The 16,462-nt window shown below is 31.7% G+C and overlaps 4 protein-coding genes and 1 long non-coding RNA gene across 16 annotated transcripts; 1 reads left to right on the top strand and 4 right to left on the bottom strand.

Moving 5' to 3' along the window:
* Nucleotides 1-130: 130 nt before the first annotated feature.
* Nucleotides 131-3,397, bottom strand: Ohgt (E3 ubiquitin ligase component cereblon). 3 transcript variants are annotated; one of them, XM_072011030.1, is made up of 8 exons: nt 3,201-3,394; nt 2,774-2,889; nt 2,318-2,647; nt 1,852-2,104; nt 1,610-1,755; nt 1,324-1,520; nt 1,066-1,238; nt 131-926 (listed from the first exon to the last, which is right to left on the bottom strand). In XM_072011030.1, exons 1-7 carry the CDS (start codon nt 3,241-3,243, stop codon nt 1,103-1,105), a joined length of 1,221 nt encoding a protein of 406 aa, XP_071867131.1. In that variant the 5' UTR covers nt 3,244-3,394; the 3' UTR covers nt 131-926; nt 1,066-1,102. The 3 variants fall into 3 exon arrangements, with proteins under 3 accessions (XP_071867131.1, XP_071867130.1, XP_071867132.1); XM_072011029.1 differs by having other exon boundaries at nt 131-1,238; nt 3,201-3,392; XM_072011031.1 differs by lacking the exon at nt 131-926 and having other exon boundaries at nt 1,067-1,260; nt 3,201-3,397.
* A 227-nt stretch (nt 3,398-3,624) lies between these two features.
* LOC139991153 (inactive CLIP domain-containing serine protease A3) lies at nt 3,625-6,031 on the bottom strand. Of its 4 annotated transcripts, none has more exons than XM_072011038.1 (7): nt 5,798-6,031; nt 5,576-5,665; nt 5,123-5,205; nt 4,799-5,037; nt 4,441-4,671; nt 4,162-4,363; nt 3,625-4,020 (listed from the first exon to the last, which is right to left on the bottom strand). In XM_072011038.1, the coding sequence occupies exons 1-7, from the start codon at nt 5,820-5,822 to the stop codon at nt 3,853-3,855; spliced, it is 1,038 nt and encodes a 345-aa protein (XP_071867139.1). In that variant the 5' UTR covers nt 5,823-6,031; the 3' UTR covers nt 3,625-3,852. The 4 variants fall into 4 exon arrangements, with proteins under 4 accessions (XP_071867139.1, XP_071867141.1, XP_071867137.1 ...); XM_072011040.1 differs by having other exon boundaries at nt 5,582-5,665; XM_072011036.1 differs by having other exon boundaries at nt 5,576-6,031.
* Nucleotides 6,032-6,558: 527 nt separating this feature from the next.
* On the bottom strand, nt 6,559-9,659 carry Ing3 (inhibitor of growth family, member 3). Of its 3 annotated transcripts, none has more exons than XM_072011032.1 (6): nt 9,217-9,659; nt 8,704-8,775; nt 8,271-8,633; nt 7,777-8,197; nt 7,498-7,693; nt 6,559-7,398 (listed from the first exon to the last, which is right to left on the bottom strand). In XM_072011032.1, the coding sequence occupies exons 1-6, from the start codon at nt 9,242-9,244 to the stop codon at nt 7,282-7,284; spliced, it is 1,197 nt and encodes a 398-aa protein (XP_071867133.1). In that variant the 5' UTR covers nt 9,245-9,659; the 3' UTR covers nt 6,559-7,281. The 3 variants fall into 3 exon arrangements, with proteins under 3 accessions (XP_071867133.1, XP_071867136.1, XP_071867134.1); XM_072011035.1 differs by lacking the exon at nt 9,217-9,659 and adding an exon at nt 8,999-9,130; XM_072011033.1 differs by lacking the exon at nt 9,217-9,659 and adding an exon at nt 8,988-9,124.
* Nucleotides 7,618-10,171, top strand: LOC139991169 (uncharacterized). Its single transcript, XR_011800742.1, has 3 exons — nt 7,618-7,748; nt 8,903-9,186; nt 10,028-10,171. It is a non-coding gene; the product is annotated as an uncharacterized lncRNA (long non-coding RNA).
* Nucleotides 10,172-10,497: 326 nt separating this feature from the next.
* Nucleotides 10,498-16,339, bottom strand: Sfxn2 (sideroflexin 2). Of its 5 annotated transcripts, none has more exons than XM_072011052.1 (9): nt 16,188-16,339; nt 14,642-14,820; nt 12,680-12,850; nt 12,174-12,372; nt 11,917-12,042; nt 11,777-11,843; nt 11,606-11,705; nt 11,440-11,487; nt 10,498-11,238 (listed from the first exon to the last, which is right to left on the bottom strand). In XM_072011052.1, the coding sequence occupies exons 2-9, from the start codon at nt 14,794-14,796 to the stop codon at nt 11,124-11,126; spliced, it is 981 nt and encodes a 326-aa protein (XP_071867153.1). In that variant the 5' UTR covers nt 14,797-14,820; nt 16,188-16,339; the 3' UTR covers nt 10,498-11,123. The 5 variants fall into 5 exon arrangements, with proteins under 5 accessions (XP_071867153.1, XP_071867155.1, XP_071867154.1 ...); XM_072011054.1 differs by lacking the exon at nt 16,188-16,339 and adding an exon at nt 15,927-16,028; XM_072011053.1 differs by lacking the exon at nt 16,188-16,339 and adding an exon at nt 15,563-15,882.
* Nucleotides 16,340-16,462: the final 123 nt, after the last annotated feature.

The following is a 16,462-nucleotide window of genomic DNA, read 5'->3' as shown; positions in this document are numbered from 1 at the left end:
TACCCTGTTTCCTTTCAAATATCTCATTTAATTTTCCTACTTTCTTATATACTCACCTTCAATTTCACCTTTCCTCGTGTGTCTAAACCCATTCAAAATATTTTTTTCTGAGTAATAAAAGATCAAGCAATTTGTAAATAACGTTTTTCATGTTAAATTCACATTTATTAAATTCTGATATACAAATAACAAAATAACATATTCCAATAACATGTATTATATCTTTGATCATAGCTTGTATATAATTATTGAAGTTCAGTACAATAATGGCATAATGTTAAACTCATTTTGCAATTATACATGCATTCCTCAATAATAATGAGAAAAGGATAACATGTAAATATTACACACCAATAAGAAAAATCAATACTATTTCAATCTTTCACGAATTTATCGCTACTTCATCGTGTTAAGTGAGAACATAAAAACCGTAAAAAATTTGTATCCAATTACTATTAGAAGTCAGCAACCTCCGAATTGCGAATTTATTAGGCAAGGTACGTTGACAAATTCTTATCATATTACTAGACTGATATCGAAGATGGATGTATATGTCTCACAATGACTAGTTAAATAAAAAATTTAAGTTGAGAATTGTATGTTATCTAGACACTGATTAAAAGCATATAAAGCAGAATAAACTGCTTTTGCAAAAATAATAGTTGATATATATATATATATTTTTTTATATTGATTGATCCATTTAATTTACGTTTTAAATTTAATATAAATATGAAATACAATCATGTAAAAATTAATGCAGTTTTATATCAATCTCGTAACTCATACTTATATATAGCCATAAATAGCTATAAAATTAAATTCTATATACACACAATTGTTAAAATTTGTTTATACTGTACTTCAGTTGATTGGAAATTCATGGTAAATAACTGTTCCAATATGTTGTATAGTTTCCTTTGATACTGGAAAAATTAATATTATTGCTAATGAAAGCTCACAACAGCACAAACACTAAACACAAGGGTAGTATAAACATTGCACATAGTCATATAACACTAAAAAACTATGGGAATTTGCACCAGGTTTTCCAAACTAACGAACCTTTCGGTCTAAGGTATTTATTGAATTTTTGATTTGCTCATTTTTCTTTATTTTTCAAACTTTTACGTATCAATCCCCAAAATGCCTTAGGTTTTAAATTATTTTGAACTGCTGTAAACTTCCATCCCATATGATCACCACAATTTTTACACGTTGCGACAGTCCAGGCGTATCTGTCATGAAATAAATCCACGTCTAAAGTAATTTAATGTAAAGTATGAAAGAATAAAATAAAATATATGAAGAAATAATTCTTACCCTGGAAACCATGTATAATTTATTGATGGTGGATTATCACTTAGGGCAAGGCCTTGCGCGTGATATAAAGTTACAGTTTCATGTATAATACCAGAAGGGTTACAATATGTACCCTGTGGACCTTCTTTACTCATTGGAAACATATGTGATTGTCTTCCAATGTAAGAATCGCAATTACAACAAACAAATATTTTATCCTATAAAACAAAAATATGATCTATTAATCTTAAAGATTTAAAATAATTGTATTTAGAACGATTGAATAGAAACTGTTAATTTTATATACTTCTACTAGATATTTAATTTCTCTTTGTAGCCTCGAAATTGCGCAATCGTAATTTAATAAAACGATTCGCTCATTATCGTCTAGTAACAAATTTTGGGCAACCCAGAATGATAAGTCTGATGGATCTTCTGGTATACTACTCCCTTCTGTAATAAATCAATAATTTTAAGTTAAAATGATGTACAAACAACATTAAAATTACAAGATATTGTATAAGAATTATGTATAGTACTAGTACGTACTGCTTTCGATAAATTGTAAACGTTGTCGTATTTTTAACGAAAGTCTTAAAGGATCATATTGTCGGTATACCCAAGCAGGCCAAGGGGTTACTACAGCATCTAAATTTTCCACTTTTTCTTGTTTCTTAAAATCTTCCTCATTTTTCGGATGTATTCGTATATGATCTAACGAGGCTATACGTTCGTCTAAGAATGGTGGCCCAAGCGTTATTTCTGGTAAAACTTGTACACGGGCTGATATTTTATCATATCCCTACATATATAGAAGTAAATATATTAATCGTTTTTTTTTTTTTTTTTTTTTTTTTCAGAAATATCTGATTTTACAACCAAATGCCCTTGTTATAAGAGTCATGAGTGTATAGAAGAACAAAGGAAATTTACATATATAATACATAATTTCATTAACATATATTATTACTTTGACAATTACTGTATTACATATATGATTTATTTTAAAACTTACCTGAATTATAACTCTGAGAATCTTAAATCTTTGCCTGCCTTTAGCTTTCAAACGAAAACCTTGATCAGGGTCATACATACACTCATAAATTTCAGCAGTTGTGCCTATTGGTACCATTTTATCATATCCCAAACATACAACACCTAATGTTCGGTCATTTTCAATGCAAGTTCTTATCATATCAATGGTTTGTGCATCAAATACTGTCATTGGTAATGTTTGTCCAGGAAATAACATGACAGACTGTTTCACTAGTAATGGCAAGTTAACGTAAAGTCCATCATCTAATATTGTCCTCCCTCTAAGTTCTTCTAAATTATGTCCTAAATACTAATTAAATACATTTATATTATAACATTCCAAACACAACTCTAATAACATCTTTCCGTCTAAATTACATAGAAAATTAAAAACAAATATTTAGCATAAATTTGGAAACATATATTAAAAATTTACAGAATGTGTTGCTGGTAATGTCAAGTCAAAAGTGCTTTCAGTAGATATAGATGTTTCATCTGTATTTTCTTCTGAATAATCCTCTTCGACATTATTTTGTCTATTTTCTGGATATTCTGTAATCAAATATTTTATTCTTTTCTTGTGTTTCTTTATGTACGAGGACATATATATATATATATACACATACAAAAACTTAAAGTGATTTATAAGGATAATACGAGAGTATAATGATATGAAAGTATCAGAAGTAGAAAAATAACGTATATGTAAAATTGTAAAAATTTAAAACGTATAATTTTATAAGTAATTGATAAGAAAGAATCTCTGCATTTTGGAACAATATGTGGAAAACTCGCTACATAACCTGTAATTGTTTAAAGGATAATTTAATATATTTAAATGTGCGCCATATAAAACGATATACCTAATTCGCTGTGTGTTCCGTCATCATCTGCATTGGCATCCATGTCATCTACCTATTCCTTTGAACTTTTGAGATCTTGTAAAATTGTAAACAATCAGTACTTTTCCTCTCACAAACGTCAAACACAATAAGCCCTCTATCATCAATTTACGTATTTACATAAAATACACTTTACAGTTTTCATGAATCAAGCTTCATTTAGAATGTAAATCTATACGTTTTCTTATCACTTAAGTCATATTAGATACATTTAGATTTTTAATTACCTTATCGACAAAATAATTAATTAATTATTATTTTTCAAAATACAAAATGCTTTATTTATAAAACGTGGATTAAGTTTACCTTACATGTAAAATTTAAAGTGTTAAATATGTACTTCGTCAATTATTTCAGGAAAAATATACGATAATATTGCATATAATATTTTTTGCGCAGTAATATATTTAGTAATTCATATACAAATATATTTAAATGAATATATTTATGCAACTACATTATGAAGTATTATTAGAAAAAATAAAAATTTGTAAAAGTTATATAAATATCATAGAAAAATATGAGAATACAATTGCAATATAAATAATTTACAAAAAAACATTGTACAAAAAGCGGTTGTCAATTTGTAAGACATTTATTATATTTTTTATAATCATTTACTTTGAGTTATTTGTTGTGTAATCCATGGAATATAATTATACACATTGACATATACACCAGGAATATTACTAGTTGCACAACCAATACCCCATGCAACTATTCCAACAACTTGCCATTGGTTATTACCAAATTGACATACTAATGGTGAACCACCATCACCCTAGAAGAATTTTAATCAAAATAAGTACTTCCAAGGGAATTAATAAAATTACATATTTGTTAAAAACATGAGCTAAATGATATCAATAATATTATTTGATATTTGTTACTAAAATCTGATCTTAATACGTTAATAACTTACTGTGCATGCATCTTTTCCTTGTTCCCCCCCTGCACATATGAAACTATTTTTATTTAACATAAAAGAACGTCCAAGCCTAGTTTGCCTTAAAGCATTTTCACAGGTTGATTGATCAACAATTGGTACATCTACTTCTTTTGTTATACTTTGATATTTGCCATTTGTACCAAATGCATCCTTTCCCCAGCCTGACACCCAACATCTTAAAGAAAAATATGGAGGATATAAAATTATTATGATTAAATAAATCTCAATATTAAATATAGATTTTTTACATACCTTGTAGAAGCTGCGGGTATTCCTGTAGGAAGACATGCAGTGTTTATATTAGGACTGCTTGAAATTGGAACAGTACTATTTAAAGTTATTACTGCTACATCATTTTGAAGATTAGCAGAATTGAATTGAGAGTGTATAGATATTTGTTTAATTGAATATTCTTGATATGGATAAGTCTCACTGGTGGACTGTTCATCCCATTCTCCTAGTCTCACTTTAAGTCCACCATTTCTGTAGAAAAGTATATTTATTTTTACTTGAAATATTAAATTTCTTTTATTAAAAAATAACATATAAAAGGCACAAAAGGAAATAAAAATACCAATATTTTTTGGAATTAAAATAAAGTATAAATTACGTGTAAGATGCTACTTTGTGGGCGACAGTTAACACATGATTTGGAGTAATAAGTACACCCGAACCGACATAAACATCGTTAGTCGTTAAAAGTGCAGCTTGCCAGGGATATGCTCCGTAACTGGCTTGACCTTGAGGATGTGCAGACACTGGAATTTTTCTGACACCGCAACTAGAGTCGACCAAGTTTCCCGAAGAAGACGAGCAACAACACACTTGGCCAGCGGGACAATTCGAATTCTAAAAATTAAAATTAAGACGATGTATTTTTTGAGAAAATGACATCTCTAATCATTAAACTATTAAATACATTACTCATACATACTCCATTAACAATTCGAATATCGATTCCCGTATTGGTATATGGACAGTCGTCCCTTGGTACACAACACGAATTGTCACTGTAAGCTTAAATATAAAATTTAATAATTTGTAATCGAATATTTAATTTAAATACATTTTTTCTACAGTAAAATATAATTTCTCAAGAAATTTTAAAATTCATATTCAAAAATAAATTCAAAAGCGACCAAAATCATGTTTCGGTAATATTTTATCGATAGAAATAGAATACTTCTTATTTTTAGCAAATATTTTATGTTTAAAAATATACTTAATACACCATCCTTTGTTTAAAAAAGTTTTACGGAATAATAATGCAATTGGAATTAGATTTCAAAGAAATTTCCAGTTTTCAAAAACTGAAGCATTTTTCTGATAGCGAGAAGGGCTAAAAAAGATTTAAATTCCTCAAGTTTGTTTAAAATTCTTCTTATACTCATACTTGATGACACAACTGCATTACTGCCAAAAGTAATCGTATTCTGTGCCAGAGCACGGTCCCTTAGAATGCCCGTAACGAAGCAAACTGCAAATAGTATATAAGACATAATTGAATGTCGCAAAATAATTTTCTGTACTTTACAAGAGCGCGCAGAGTTGAAGAAGAACAAGATTTCAAACTGGCGAGTCTCCGTTGATTTATATACAACCAGGATACCTTGCAACGCATTTTGCAGAAGCATATTAACTCGTACATTCTTTCGGAACGAAAATAATGTGCGACCTTTCACAGATAGTGGAGTCCTTTGCGCGTAAATTGCTACATAATTTGGCGTAAATTGCTTCCGATCATGATTATGTCTTCATTTATGTATGACACAGATGTTGTAATGTTATTCAATTTTTATACGTAGTAAAATGTTTGAAGTGGAACGAAAAGCAAGGTTAGACATGCTCTGAAATAAAGAAGGTCAATAATTACGGGTACCCGGTGCCCGGTAGTAATGTCATGAGTCACATCATAATTATACTGTTTTTTTTTGCTTCAGTTTCCTTCTTTTTATATTTTGATGTCAACAATATTTTAAATGTGCTACAAATTGCCATAAGGAATTGTCAACTATGAATCACATATGACTAACAAGTATATTTCCCTTTTTATAACGTTAAATCGTGATAATTACAGTTACTTTAATAGCGACATCCTTTTTGAAGGATAGAATATTTTAATAAGTTAAATATGTCTTTACAGTTAATTCATGGTTAATCGGACCGAAGTAACGCTGAAGGTTGAAAGTTACCCGGAAACGATAAGATACTTGAATTATTTTACAAGTGAAATGTTTCAATGACTCAATAAACTACTTTCATAATACGAGAATAATTGTAGGATGAGACATATCTAAATGAGGAATATTAATTGTAATAATGAGAGAAAATCAAAAGAAACATCTTTATGAATGATAGCAATACAAATGATAAATCTTGCATCGGTCGCTTTATTTATACATCAAGTTGCTACATTTCGAAAGTAGTATTTTCACAATTTGTTATTGGTTCTCTCTCTCTCTCTCTCTCTCGCTCTCGCTCTCTCACTCTCTTGTTTATTTCTTTCTCAAAGCGTAGAACATTTAAAATGTTATTGCTCGCCTAGTTGTCAATTCAGCGAGATACTAAACACGTCTGAACTAACATGAGGTTGTAAATATACGAAGATTGCTCGAAGATTGCGTAAACTAAAAACAAAAATTTCGAAAAATTCACAGTGAAAATCGCCTCTGTTGTTTCAGTCAATAAATTGTAGTACGTATTACCACAGGAAAAGGTTACTTTTCAATGTAAATTCGTAGAAACTATCTAATATGGTCGTGTTATAGAATGGTGCAAAAAGTATTAAGAAATATTTGCAATGCTTTTATGCGAAAAATCTTCTCATAAAACGAAATTTGTTCGAAGCCCACTTTTTGCACCATCTGATCCTCCTGTTGTCTATAAAATGCAGTAAAAAAAAGCTGCTTTTTTTGCTTTACAGACAGAACTTTAAGTGTCCTGGGACAAGATCAAGACTTAAACTTTAAACATATTTAAAAATTGATATAAAATCAGAATTAATAGCTTCCTAACTAAGTTGGTACTTGACGGACAATGCCTAAGAGGTAGTATCAATTTTTTCTCATTATATTTGCACTGGTTATGGTACGATCAGTTTTTCCGACCTCCACGTCTCTTCATAGAAGATGTACATTGAGGACAGTACCACTTTCCTTTTGGAGGTGCAGTGATGCCCACACATGGATAGTGAAACCATTCAAAAGGACACTATAAAAAGATAATGAGAGAAAATAATTATTTAATAAATATAAATATTCTTACTTGACTCATACGGAAATATATATAAAGAAAAAAAGGTTAGCTTACATCTGAATTGTCACAGGCAACCATATCCCCATAAGATACTTGATTACATATACAATATCTTGGTTCATTTGGATCATAAGTCCAATCTGGATTATCTGAATCTACAACTTGTGTATTTGTAGTTATAACTGGAGGTGATACAGGTTGCTGAACAGAGGCAGCAACTACACTCGAGCTTGGGACAGCAGTTACTTTTCTAAAATAAGTAATAATATTCATTCAAAGCAAACACGCGAAAATTTCCACAAAGGGTACAGAAGTCTTCTAGCAGATGCATACTTTTTATGCTTTTTAGTTGTTTCTTGCTGTATAGCTGCAATCGCAGTCTGAGCAGCACCAGCTAATTCTCTACTAAATTCGGCTGCATGTACACCTCCAGTGTTAATGGCCTCATAACTAGCTTTTAAGCTGGCAGTACGTCTGCCATGCTGCATTTGTTGCGTTGCAGCAATTGCTTGTGATGCTGCAGCTGCTATAGCATTTCCACCAGCTCCTATGTGACCGAGATTATAACTCACAGAACCAACAGAATTCGCGATTGCTGTAGGGGTAGATGGCACGCTTGTAGCGGCGATAATTGGTCCTGAATTTGCAGAAGCTGGTCGCGATTCAGGAAGACTTGGAGAAATTTTTTCTATAGCTAAGCGTTTTTCTATTGATGTAGAAGATGCATTTGAATCTCTCCTTTTTTCTGCTCGAGCTATAAAAATTTTTATTAGTCTAAAGTATTTTTCATATTGAATAAAATTTACTTGAAGCAAGGGAATACTTACAATGACTATGATTGTCTCGTGACCTACTGGATGTTGTAAAGCTATATCGATTCTCTTTTTGACTACTATTCGTAGGTGGTTGATCTAGCTCCAATGACCTTTTCTCCAGTATTTCTGTGATACCTTTATTATCTGCTTCTAGCTCCATTTTAAATTTGTGCAATTCCTGGTCTAATCTTCTCAAATATCTATCTACTAAGTCATACATCTGATTAGCTAAATGCACCTTCTCATCTGCATCCTCTAAAGTTTTGTAATATTCTCTTCTAATAGCTTCATATTCTGCTTCCTTTTCACTAGGTTTCATCTTTTTTGCATTTGCAAAAAAAATCTTTACTTTTTTTTCTAAACTGTCCATTGAATCTGCAATAATTGAGCAATTATTAATATAATTCATAAATAATAAATATATTCTATAATAATGTGTACATACTCTGAACACCTAAGTCCATTTCTCTCATTTCTGTGAACCGGTCTCTTAATTCTTGTGGTAGGTGCTCGATCACTGGAACCGCAAAAGAAGAAGGTTAACATAACCAAACAAAACCAACACAAAAAAGATTAAATACTTAAGAATAAATGACATTTATCTAATTAATATAATAATTACAATGTTCGCATTCTATTCATAGGAAATATTACAAGTTACAGTTTAACTCCAAAATATATTGGGTAAAGCAGAGAAGCTATACACTATTTAGAAAACATACAACTAACCTTAAACTTACGAAGAATGGTATATCAAGAAATTGCTCATATAATGAAATATTTAACTCGATAATAAAATAAAAGCCAGAATTTAAATGATTACATGTAATAATACAATATCTAATAAAACATTCGCTTTAAGAAACGCATCTGATGTTTGTGCGAGAGAGTATATTTGGAAAGGTTAGTAACTTTCTTCATAAGCTGGGTAAGCAGAGCATGCCTCGTTTTTACGTACTTTCAACATAATCTTCCAAGTAAAGCATCCTTTCCTGCTGGCGCTTCGTTACCTGGTGCTTAATTTACAATTATTTACAATTTACTAAAGGGGAGTGCTTGCCGCCGTGACAAAATCAACGAAAATTGTAGCACTCGATCGGAAGCGTGTTTACGGCGGCCAAATCCCTTGTTGTACCCACATTTTCACGCTAGTTCTGTAAATGATGCGAATCTATGAACGATTCGTGCGAAATATCGTAGGAAAAATGTCATTTTCGCGAATATAAATGGTCCAGTAATTAGTGCATTCTTAAAAGTGTTATTTATTTCGGAATTATTACTGGCCAGTTATCTATTCCTTGTAATCCGCCATCTTAACGTAACTTTCAGGGGTGACTTTACATGGTTCTGTGCCCCGTGCGAAATATTTTACATTCTTATTTTTTAGTCAAATATTTCTATCGATTCAGACATTAATATTTTCATTTATCGAATAAATATTATCATTACATTTATTCTATTCTTTAAATTTTATATCTCTAATTCTTAATATTATATACTTATTAGTTGCATAATGGATATAAGTGTATTCTGTATGTATTGCACACATAATATATGATATTTAAAAAGATTTGTCATTTCTTAAATCCATAGGATATAAAATTTAATCGATTTTATATCTATATGATTAAAATCCCAGGCAGGGATTTGTTCTCGAATCTATCAAAATTTGAAGTACTTCTGATAATAGCACTTCACTATTACTATAAGGATTTAAAGCAGAATAAGAATATTTAAAAATAAAACATTGTTTTATAAATATGTTGCAGATGATTGTGTAGTATTAAGATTAAAGAAAGTTAGGATTCTTTCGCTTGGTCCTTATTAACAACATTCCCTGCATATCGATCGACGTACTATAAGATCTTTTTATACTAAAAGAAAGGTGCGTTGAACTTTTCCTTCGTAAAATGATACGGCGCAGTCCGACGAGAATCGACTTACGACTAGACGATCTGCAAGAATATGAGGCGATGAGGAAAGCTCTCGAAGCTAAGAAAGAATCAGAAAGACCAACAACATTCAATCCTCCCCCCTGGGGTGGTAAAATCCCGCAAAGTGAAATTCAAGAACGCATCGGTTATATGCCGCAACAAGCTCAAACTACACATTGTCGGCCAAATATATAGCTTTTTATATAATGCTTATTTATTCTGAATTATATTATTTTGTATGTTTGTCCCAATATTATCATGCAATTGACAGTAGTCCATCATGAAATAAAATAAATCCATTGAAATTCAGTTTCCAAAGTGTTTATTGTAATATTACTAAAATATACATGGCAGCGTTTTCTTTTATAACGTATAACAGTTGAAGGAGGTAGTAACAACAGAACATCGACAGTTTTAAGATCTATGACACAGAGGTTTAACAATACAATGTATAATATTACGATATCGCCATTTAAGTCATTAGCAAATACATATGTTTATTTACCTAGTTTAATTAAAGCAAGATGATTGAGCGTTTAATAGAAACAGATTATTGCTGTTTGAAATGTCTCGTGTATAAAAGGTAATTACATGTTAGCGATTCTATCGTTATTCCTATGATAAGAGGATACCGATCAACATACACGATGAATAATAAAATGCACTGATTTAGCATGTATATTATGAAATTTACAAATAAAATGTATTGCTATATAGAACAAGAATTATTTGAAATGCAATATTGTCGTATTTATTGTTCTCCTCGAAACAAGCCTTCTTCATCCTCTGAACCAGCAGAAAACTAAAAATATTCCCGACACTATTCTATGAGTAAATTTCAATTCCATTATTAATTAGCTCGCTTATCACCTAAGGGTAATAAAAAAGAGTGCCCTCGATGATCTTTTATCACGACTACAGTCTCTATGAATTATAAACCTTTGTTGAAGTATAAGTATGTGGGTATATCTCTGCTGTTACAATTCTTCTTCAAAAGTTCGTAATTTTCAGGTTCCCAGCGTTCCAAATCAGAAGATTTAATTGAGCTATGAAATATATACAAAGTATACATATAAATTATGTATGTTTACACAAAATATATACTACTAACTATTTATATATGTCAATTTTTGCGTCAGTATATGAATATTCAGTGTCAAAGGTGGTAAACAGATTGATTTTCAATGTAAAAGAATTGTATTGTTCGTTTGATAAAATATATATGTATAAAATTTATAAAAGCTCACCAGTTTTGCGGGAATAACGCACACGCCGTAGGAACCATGAACGTCAGACTGAAATATTAATGAATATTTTTTTTTCTATGAACGTCCAACCTTTAAACCACTGTAGTCGACTAATAATGTTACGGTAATCTAAAATTTAAAAAATATATGTTTAAAAAATACTTACAAACAACCGACCAACGTAACTTGTATAGGTGCGTGCAAAAATTTGATCTTCTGCATCCAAGCATATTTTTCTAGTCTTTCCATGATGGGTGGTAGAATCACTGAACCATATAAATTTGTGTTTCATTAAATTAGCATGCGTTTGATCTCGTGCTCTACATTTTATACTTACACATGCCAGGTGCACACATAACAATTCTCGAGATGACTACTTGGCTGATACCTTTAACTGCGGCGAACTAAAATGGATCATGTATTTACTTCTCTTCAGTGGTACACTTTATTCTATAACGAACGTCGAATGCAACCTACTTTTGACTTGGTCAACTTATTGCCATTCTCGTCACTGATGTCGATTCCATTAGTAATTTCGTTCTGCCGCATCAGGGGAATGTTCACGCAATTTGCAGCTGCCACGGCAGCGAACGGCACGTAGCGCTAAATAGTTAAACTTCCAAATATTATACTTAATCAAATAATTAAAAGGATAGCTTTCTGACACAGAATCATTTTGAAGTCAATTTGTTACGGAAGTATTAATATGAGTTTTCATGAATTAAAAATTTTACCGCCATAAGAGTGCTCGCCCGTTTTGCCCAAAAGGACTTGCATCCTATAGCTGTTATCATGGCCGCTGAGGTAGCACTGACGTATGCCAGTCCTAATTGAGAAACGGTCGTAGGACTGTTGGCATTTCTGTTCGTATAGTTAACGAACGCGTTGAACGACTGGTTCACCCATTGCCAAAAAACCACAGCTGTGGTTGTTCTGCAACAATTGTTGAGAATGAACAATGTCTTTTTCACAAATGCTTATATAAAATAAATTCTACAAAGTCAACAAGATAGTTATATCTTTCAATCGAAAATCAAGGATATTTCTGCTACTTGAAATTAAATCTATTACAAACATATTAATACAGAATTCTTCCATATTCCATCGTTTCATTTTTAGAGAATTATCTTTGAAAACAAATTACTATTGAATGAATTTTTAAATTTCTTGCGTTTCGAGGATGTTATCTTGTTTACAGTGGCATAGTTTAAGGTGGACAATATGCAAAGAGACAATTTACTTGTAAAACTGAAGCATAGCACCAGTGATAAGCATTCCACCTGGCACTTGAAAGGACATTCTACCGAAGACATTCTGCAGGTCACCGGTGTCGGGATGAAAGGCCGACTCGTAAAGCTTCTTAGCATAGATGATTTGCTCCCGGGTTGTACCAGCTGGCTCCTTCCCAAGTCTAAGGGATAAACAGACTATTGATTTTTCGTAGACTCAAAAACAGCGAGTTACAAGGATGCGTGAAAATTTATGTTAAGAATTCTGATGATAGCTACATGTATGGGAAAATTTGCGAGAAATACAAATGAAGGAATAGTATCACTTTAAACAATTAGATAGAGCGTGTTTAAGGAAAGATTCAGAAAGATGACAGAGAAATTTCTTCAAGTTACAGGAAATATGCACATTCACATGAAGTATAATTTCCGAAATCTTAATTTAAATTAAAACTATTGAAAATATTTTCCTAACAATGTATTTTCTTACCTAGTATTTCACTTTTAAAATGTTCAAATATTATTTTCTTTTTTGGTACAATTATCGATAAATTTTTCTACACAGGCTTGATTTATTATCTTCTTTTCCCAAAAAACGATTATTTTACTAGCTTTACAATCGGCTAATACATTACACAATTGACCAACTGACACAATCAATTCATGAAGAAAAGGAATGTAAAGATGTCGTAGAGAATATTTGCAATGCCTGCAGTGACCGATAGGTTTTTATTTCTTTGTTTCTTCAATATGATACGTAGAATGTAAATCTGTCGAGGTTAAAATAAAAATCCGATTCGATGCAAGATCCTTATGACTTCCGTTTCCCATAAAATCGTTCTTTCATCCGTGCCATGGTTACTTATATAAGTTACATGTACGGTCAACCACCTGCATCGTAATCCTTCATTAGAGAAATCGAGCAAAACATGCAAAGAAAGATGGTTGAATTGCATCTGAAAAACTATTGTTGCGTTTTATTCCTTACATAGCGTATGTTTTAATTTATTTTATACACCAGAAGTACGATTGAGAAAATTCATGCAATTAAACTGGACTATGAAATAAAATACACACTCGTATATGGGGTTGAAAAAGGCTGTTAGAATTCCACGGAGAGTAAAGGGAATGCGGAGGCGTGAAAGGAGTTTCAAGGTCAGCTCTCTATGTTTAAAGTTTAAATAGAACGCTATATTTATAGAATGGCAATCGCTTTTAACTTTTTCCAATTATTTTTTTGAATAATTAAGTTATAGATTAAAATGACTCTATTTGTTTTTTATAAATATAGTATGACAATTTAAAATGGATATATGTTAAACATAAAAGATATTTAATGAAACATTTTTAATTATAATAACCGTGATTGTTAGTGCGATCTTTATTTATAAGTAACGATTTTGTTAGAACATAATTATGTCGTTTTATCCTTGAAATACTTAACATAGTAAACTGCATTTATCGATAACGCTCGTTATGCAATACTGTTTCTTCGAGCATGATAAAGACGCCATGAAAAGACGCGATTCTTGTATCACATACTTCAAATCACATTCTGTCAATCGTAAAACAAGATTAATGTCAAGAAAATATTTTTTATAAGAGTTCTTACAAAGTAATATCGAACATATTAATATCTTCTTGTTCGACTGATAACTAGCAAATAATACAATATAACATAATATGTAGAAACATATTTCGCTATTATTACAACTCACACGCTTTTATTATTTAATTATTATTACCTTAGAAAAACGTAAATAACATTGAAGTGTCCTTAATTGTTGTATCCTCTTCACCATGCATAATATATTAAAATTTCTAGTATATAAATTAAAATGTGTATTAATCTACGTAAATGTTTTGCACTTATTCGTAACAAATCATTTGTTTTCTATAAGTTTCATGTTTATGTAATAGTCCAATAGATTGGCTAGTGGTCAAGCAAAACTAAACCGATTACTCATACTCACTTATAGTCCTCGCATAATTTCTTTGCTGCTAACAACTGGGATTCACCAGCGGTACAAGTGCGGAAATCAGTTTGCCAGAGGAAATGCTTCCATCTGCCTACGAAGGTGCTAAGATCCCATAGAGGTTGGTCGACGTCCAATCTCTCCTCCCCCATCTTTGAGGGTACTGCGATCTCAATCTTTGTCAATAAACGTGAAATACAATCCATTAAATTGACATTCAAAGCATATTTTAGCAAACGATATCAAAAAGAAGAAAGGAGCGATTAAAACGAAGAAGTTGATGAAGTCCGTTAATATAGTATATATAAAGACAGGTTTACCATGATCATAGAAATATTGTTATTATGTATTTACTAAACATTCACGGTGAACTCTAGAATCGTTGTTTATCTAATGGTGTATTTTCAAGTTAACCGTTTCGTGGATAGCTTGTAAATTGTTTGCTTTTGAGAATATGTTAAATTTATGAAACATTCAGTCTAGAGATTAGAAGGCATTTTATCGTCTTACTCTTTCATTGATAAGAATATGCTTTAAATTCCGAATTTGTAAATACATATGTAGTAATTCGTTATGTTGGCAAAAGTAGATAGAGGAAATTCAAATAAATTGAAATTATATGTGAAATAATATCGAGTATAATATTACGAATATAATAAAAATGAAAGATATAATTCGTACACAGTGCAATCAATGCGTTAATAAGATCACTTTGTCGTTGCTTTACAAATACAAATTTTATCTATAGCGTTATCTAACGAAATAACAAAGACACACAAAAACCACTGAATGTTAATATCGTACCGAGATTGTCACATTAAATGTTTTATGCTTTAATGGTATATGGTGCAAAACGTTCGAAAGATCGTTCGCAAACAGAGAAGGCGTACGTATCGATTATTTGACACTGTGACATACCGTTTAATGTACGAGCGAGACTTTAAAAGGCATACGTAGACCACATGAATTATGATAGAAAATCAACAGACAATGCCGAATTCGATCCATCAATCAATATTGTTAAGTATGTAAGACACCCGGTTTCAGTCGGTAAAGTTTGATTGCCGAACCTGCAAGCGCGTATCCTTATTTTCGCGGGCCCTGTGTCCACGAAAATACGGTATACGGCATACGGCATAACCTAAACCACTACGTACAGTGTAACGTGCATTGATCATACGTAGTTTCGTATGCAAGTCTAGGGACGTATTTGTTTTGTCTTCCATATTCTGGCTATATTTTATCGTCTTTCATTTGTATGACGTCATAGCAAGATACTTGCGTGTTTGCATTTTCGAATGATCTCGAGCAGGGTATCTCGGTTCTGGTCAATTATCGACCATTCTTGACAAGAGAGGCTGGCAGTTGAAGAACAACCCACTTTCTGTTTAAATACAGACACATTTTCATTCAAGAACGACGTAGCAAAATAGTCGAATGTTCGTGTGTATTTTCACCTTCGGCCGCACTATGTCAAACTACACGTGCACGACCGCATATTATGTAACGCATATAAGTGGCAGGCAATTTTTTGTCCGCTTACCCGTGAAAACGTATGTCACTTCCAGAGAGCCTGTTCTATTCTGCTGTCTACCGTAACACCGCGCACGCCAGCTGATTGGTACCCTACGCGAGCGCCAGCTACCTTGCTACGCCCCTGCTTGTCCCTTCCCGGACACCGCTGTCTTTATTATTGTTATTATCATCGTACCATTCGCTTCGTTTGAATGATTCTTCCTTTTCTTCCTCATGGGTTGTCGTCTGTCTATCTTTATCGAATATTGAAAGGATCGATAATTTCTAACAATTCTTCTTTTT

The sequence above is a fragment of the Bombus fervidus genome, chromosome 9 (genome assembly GCF_041682495.2).
Source record: "Bombus fervidus isolate BK054 chromosome 9, iyBomFerv1, whole genome shotgun sequence".
NCBI lineage: Eukaryota > Metazoa > Arthropoda > Insecta > Hymenoptera > Apidae > Bombus > Bombus fervidus.
This window is presented reverse-complemented; position numbering and strand designations above follow the sequence as displayed.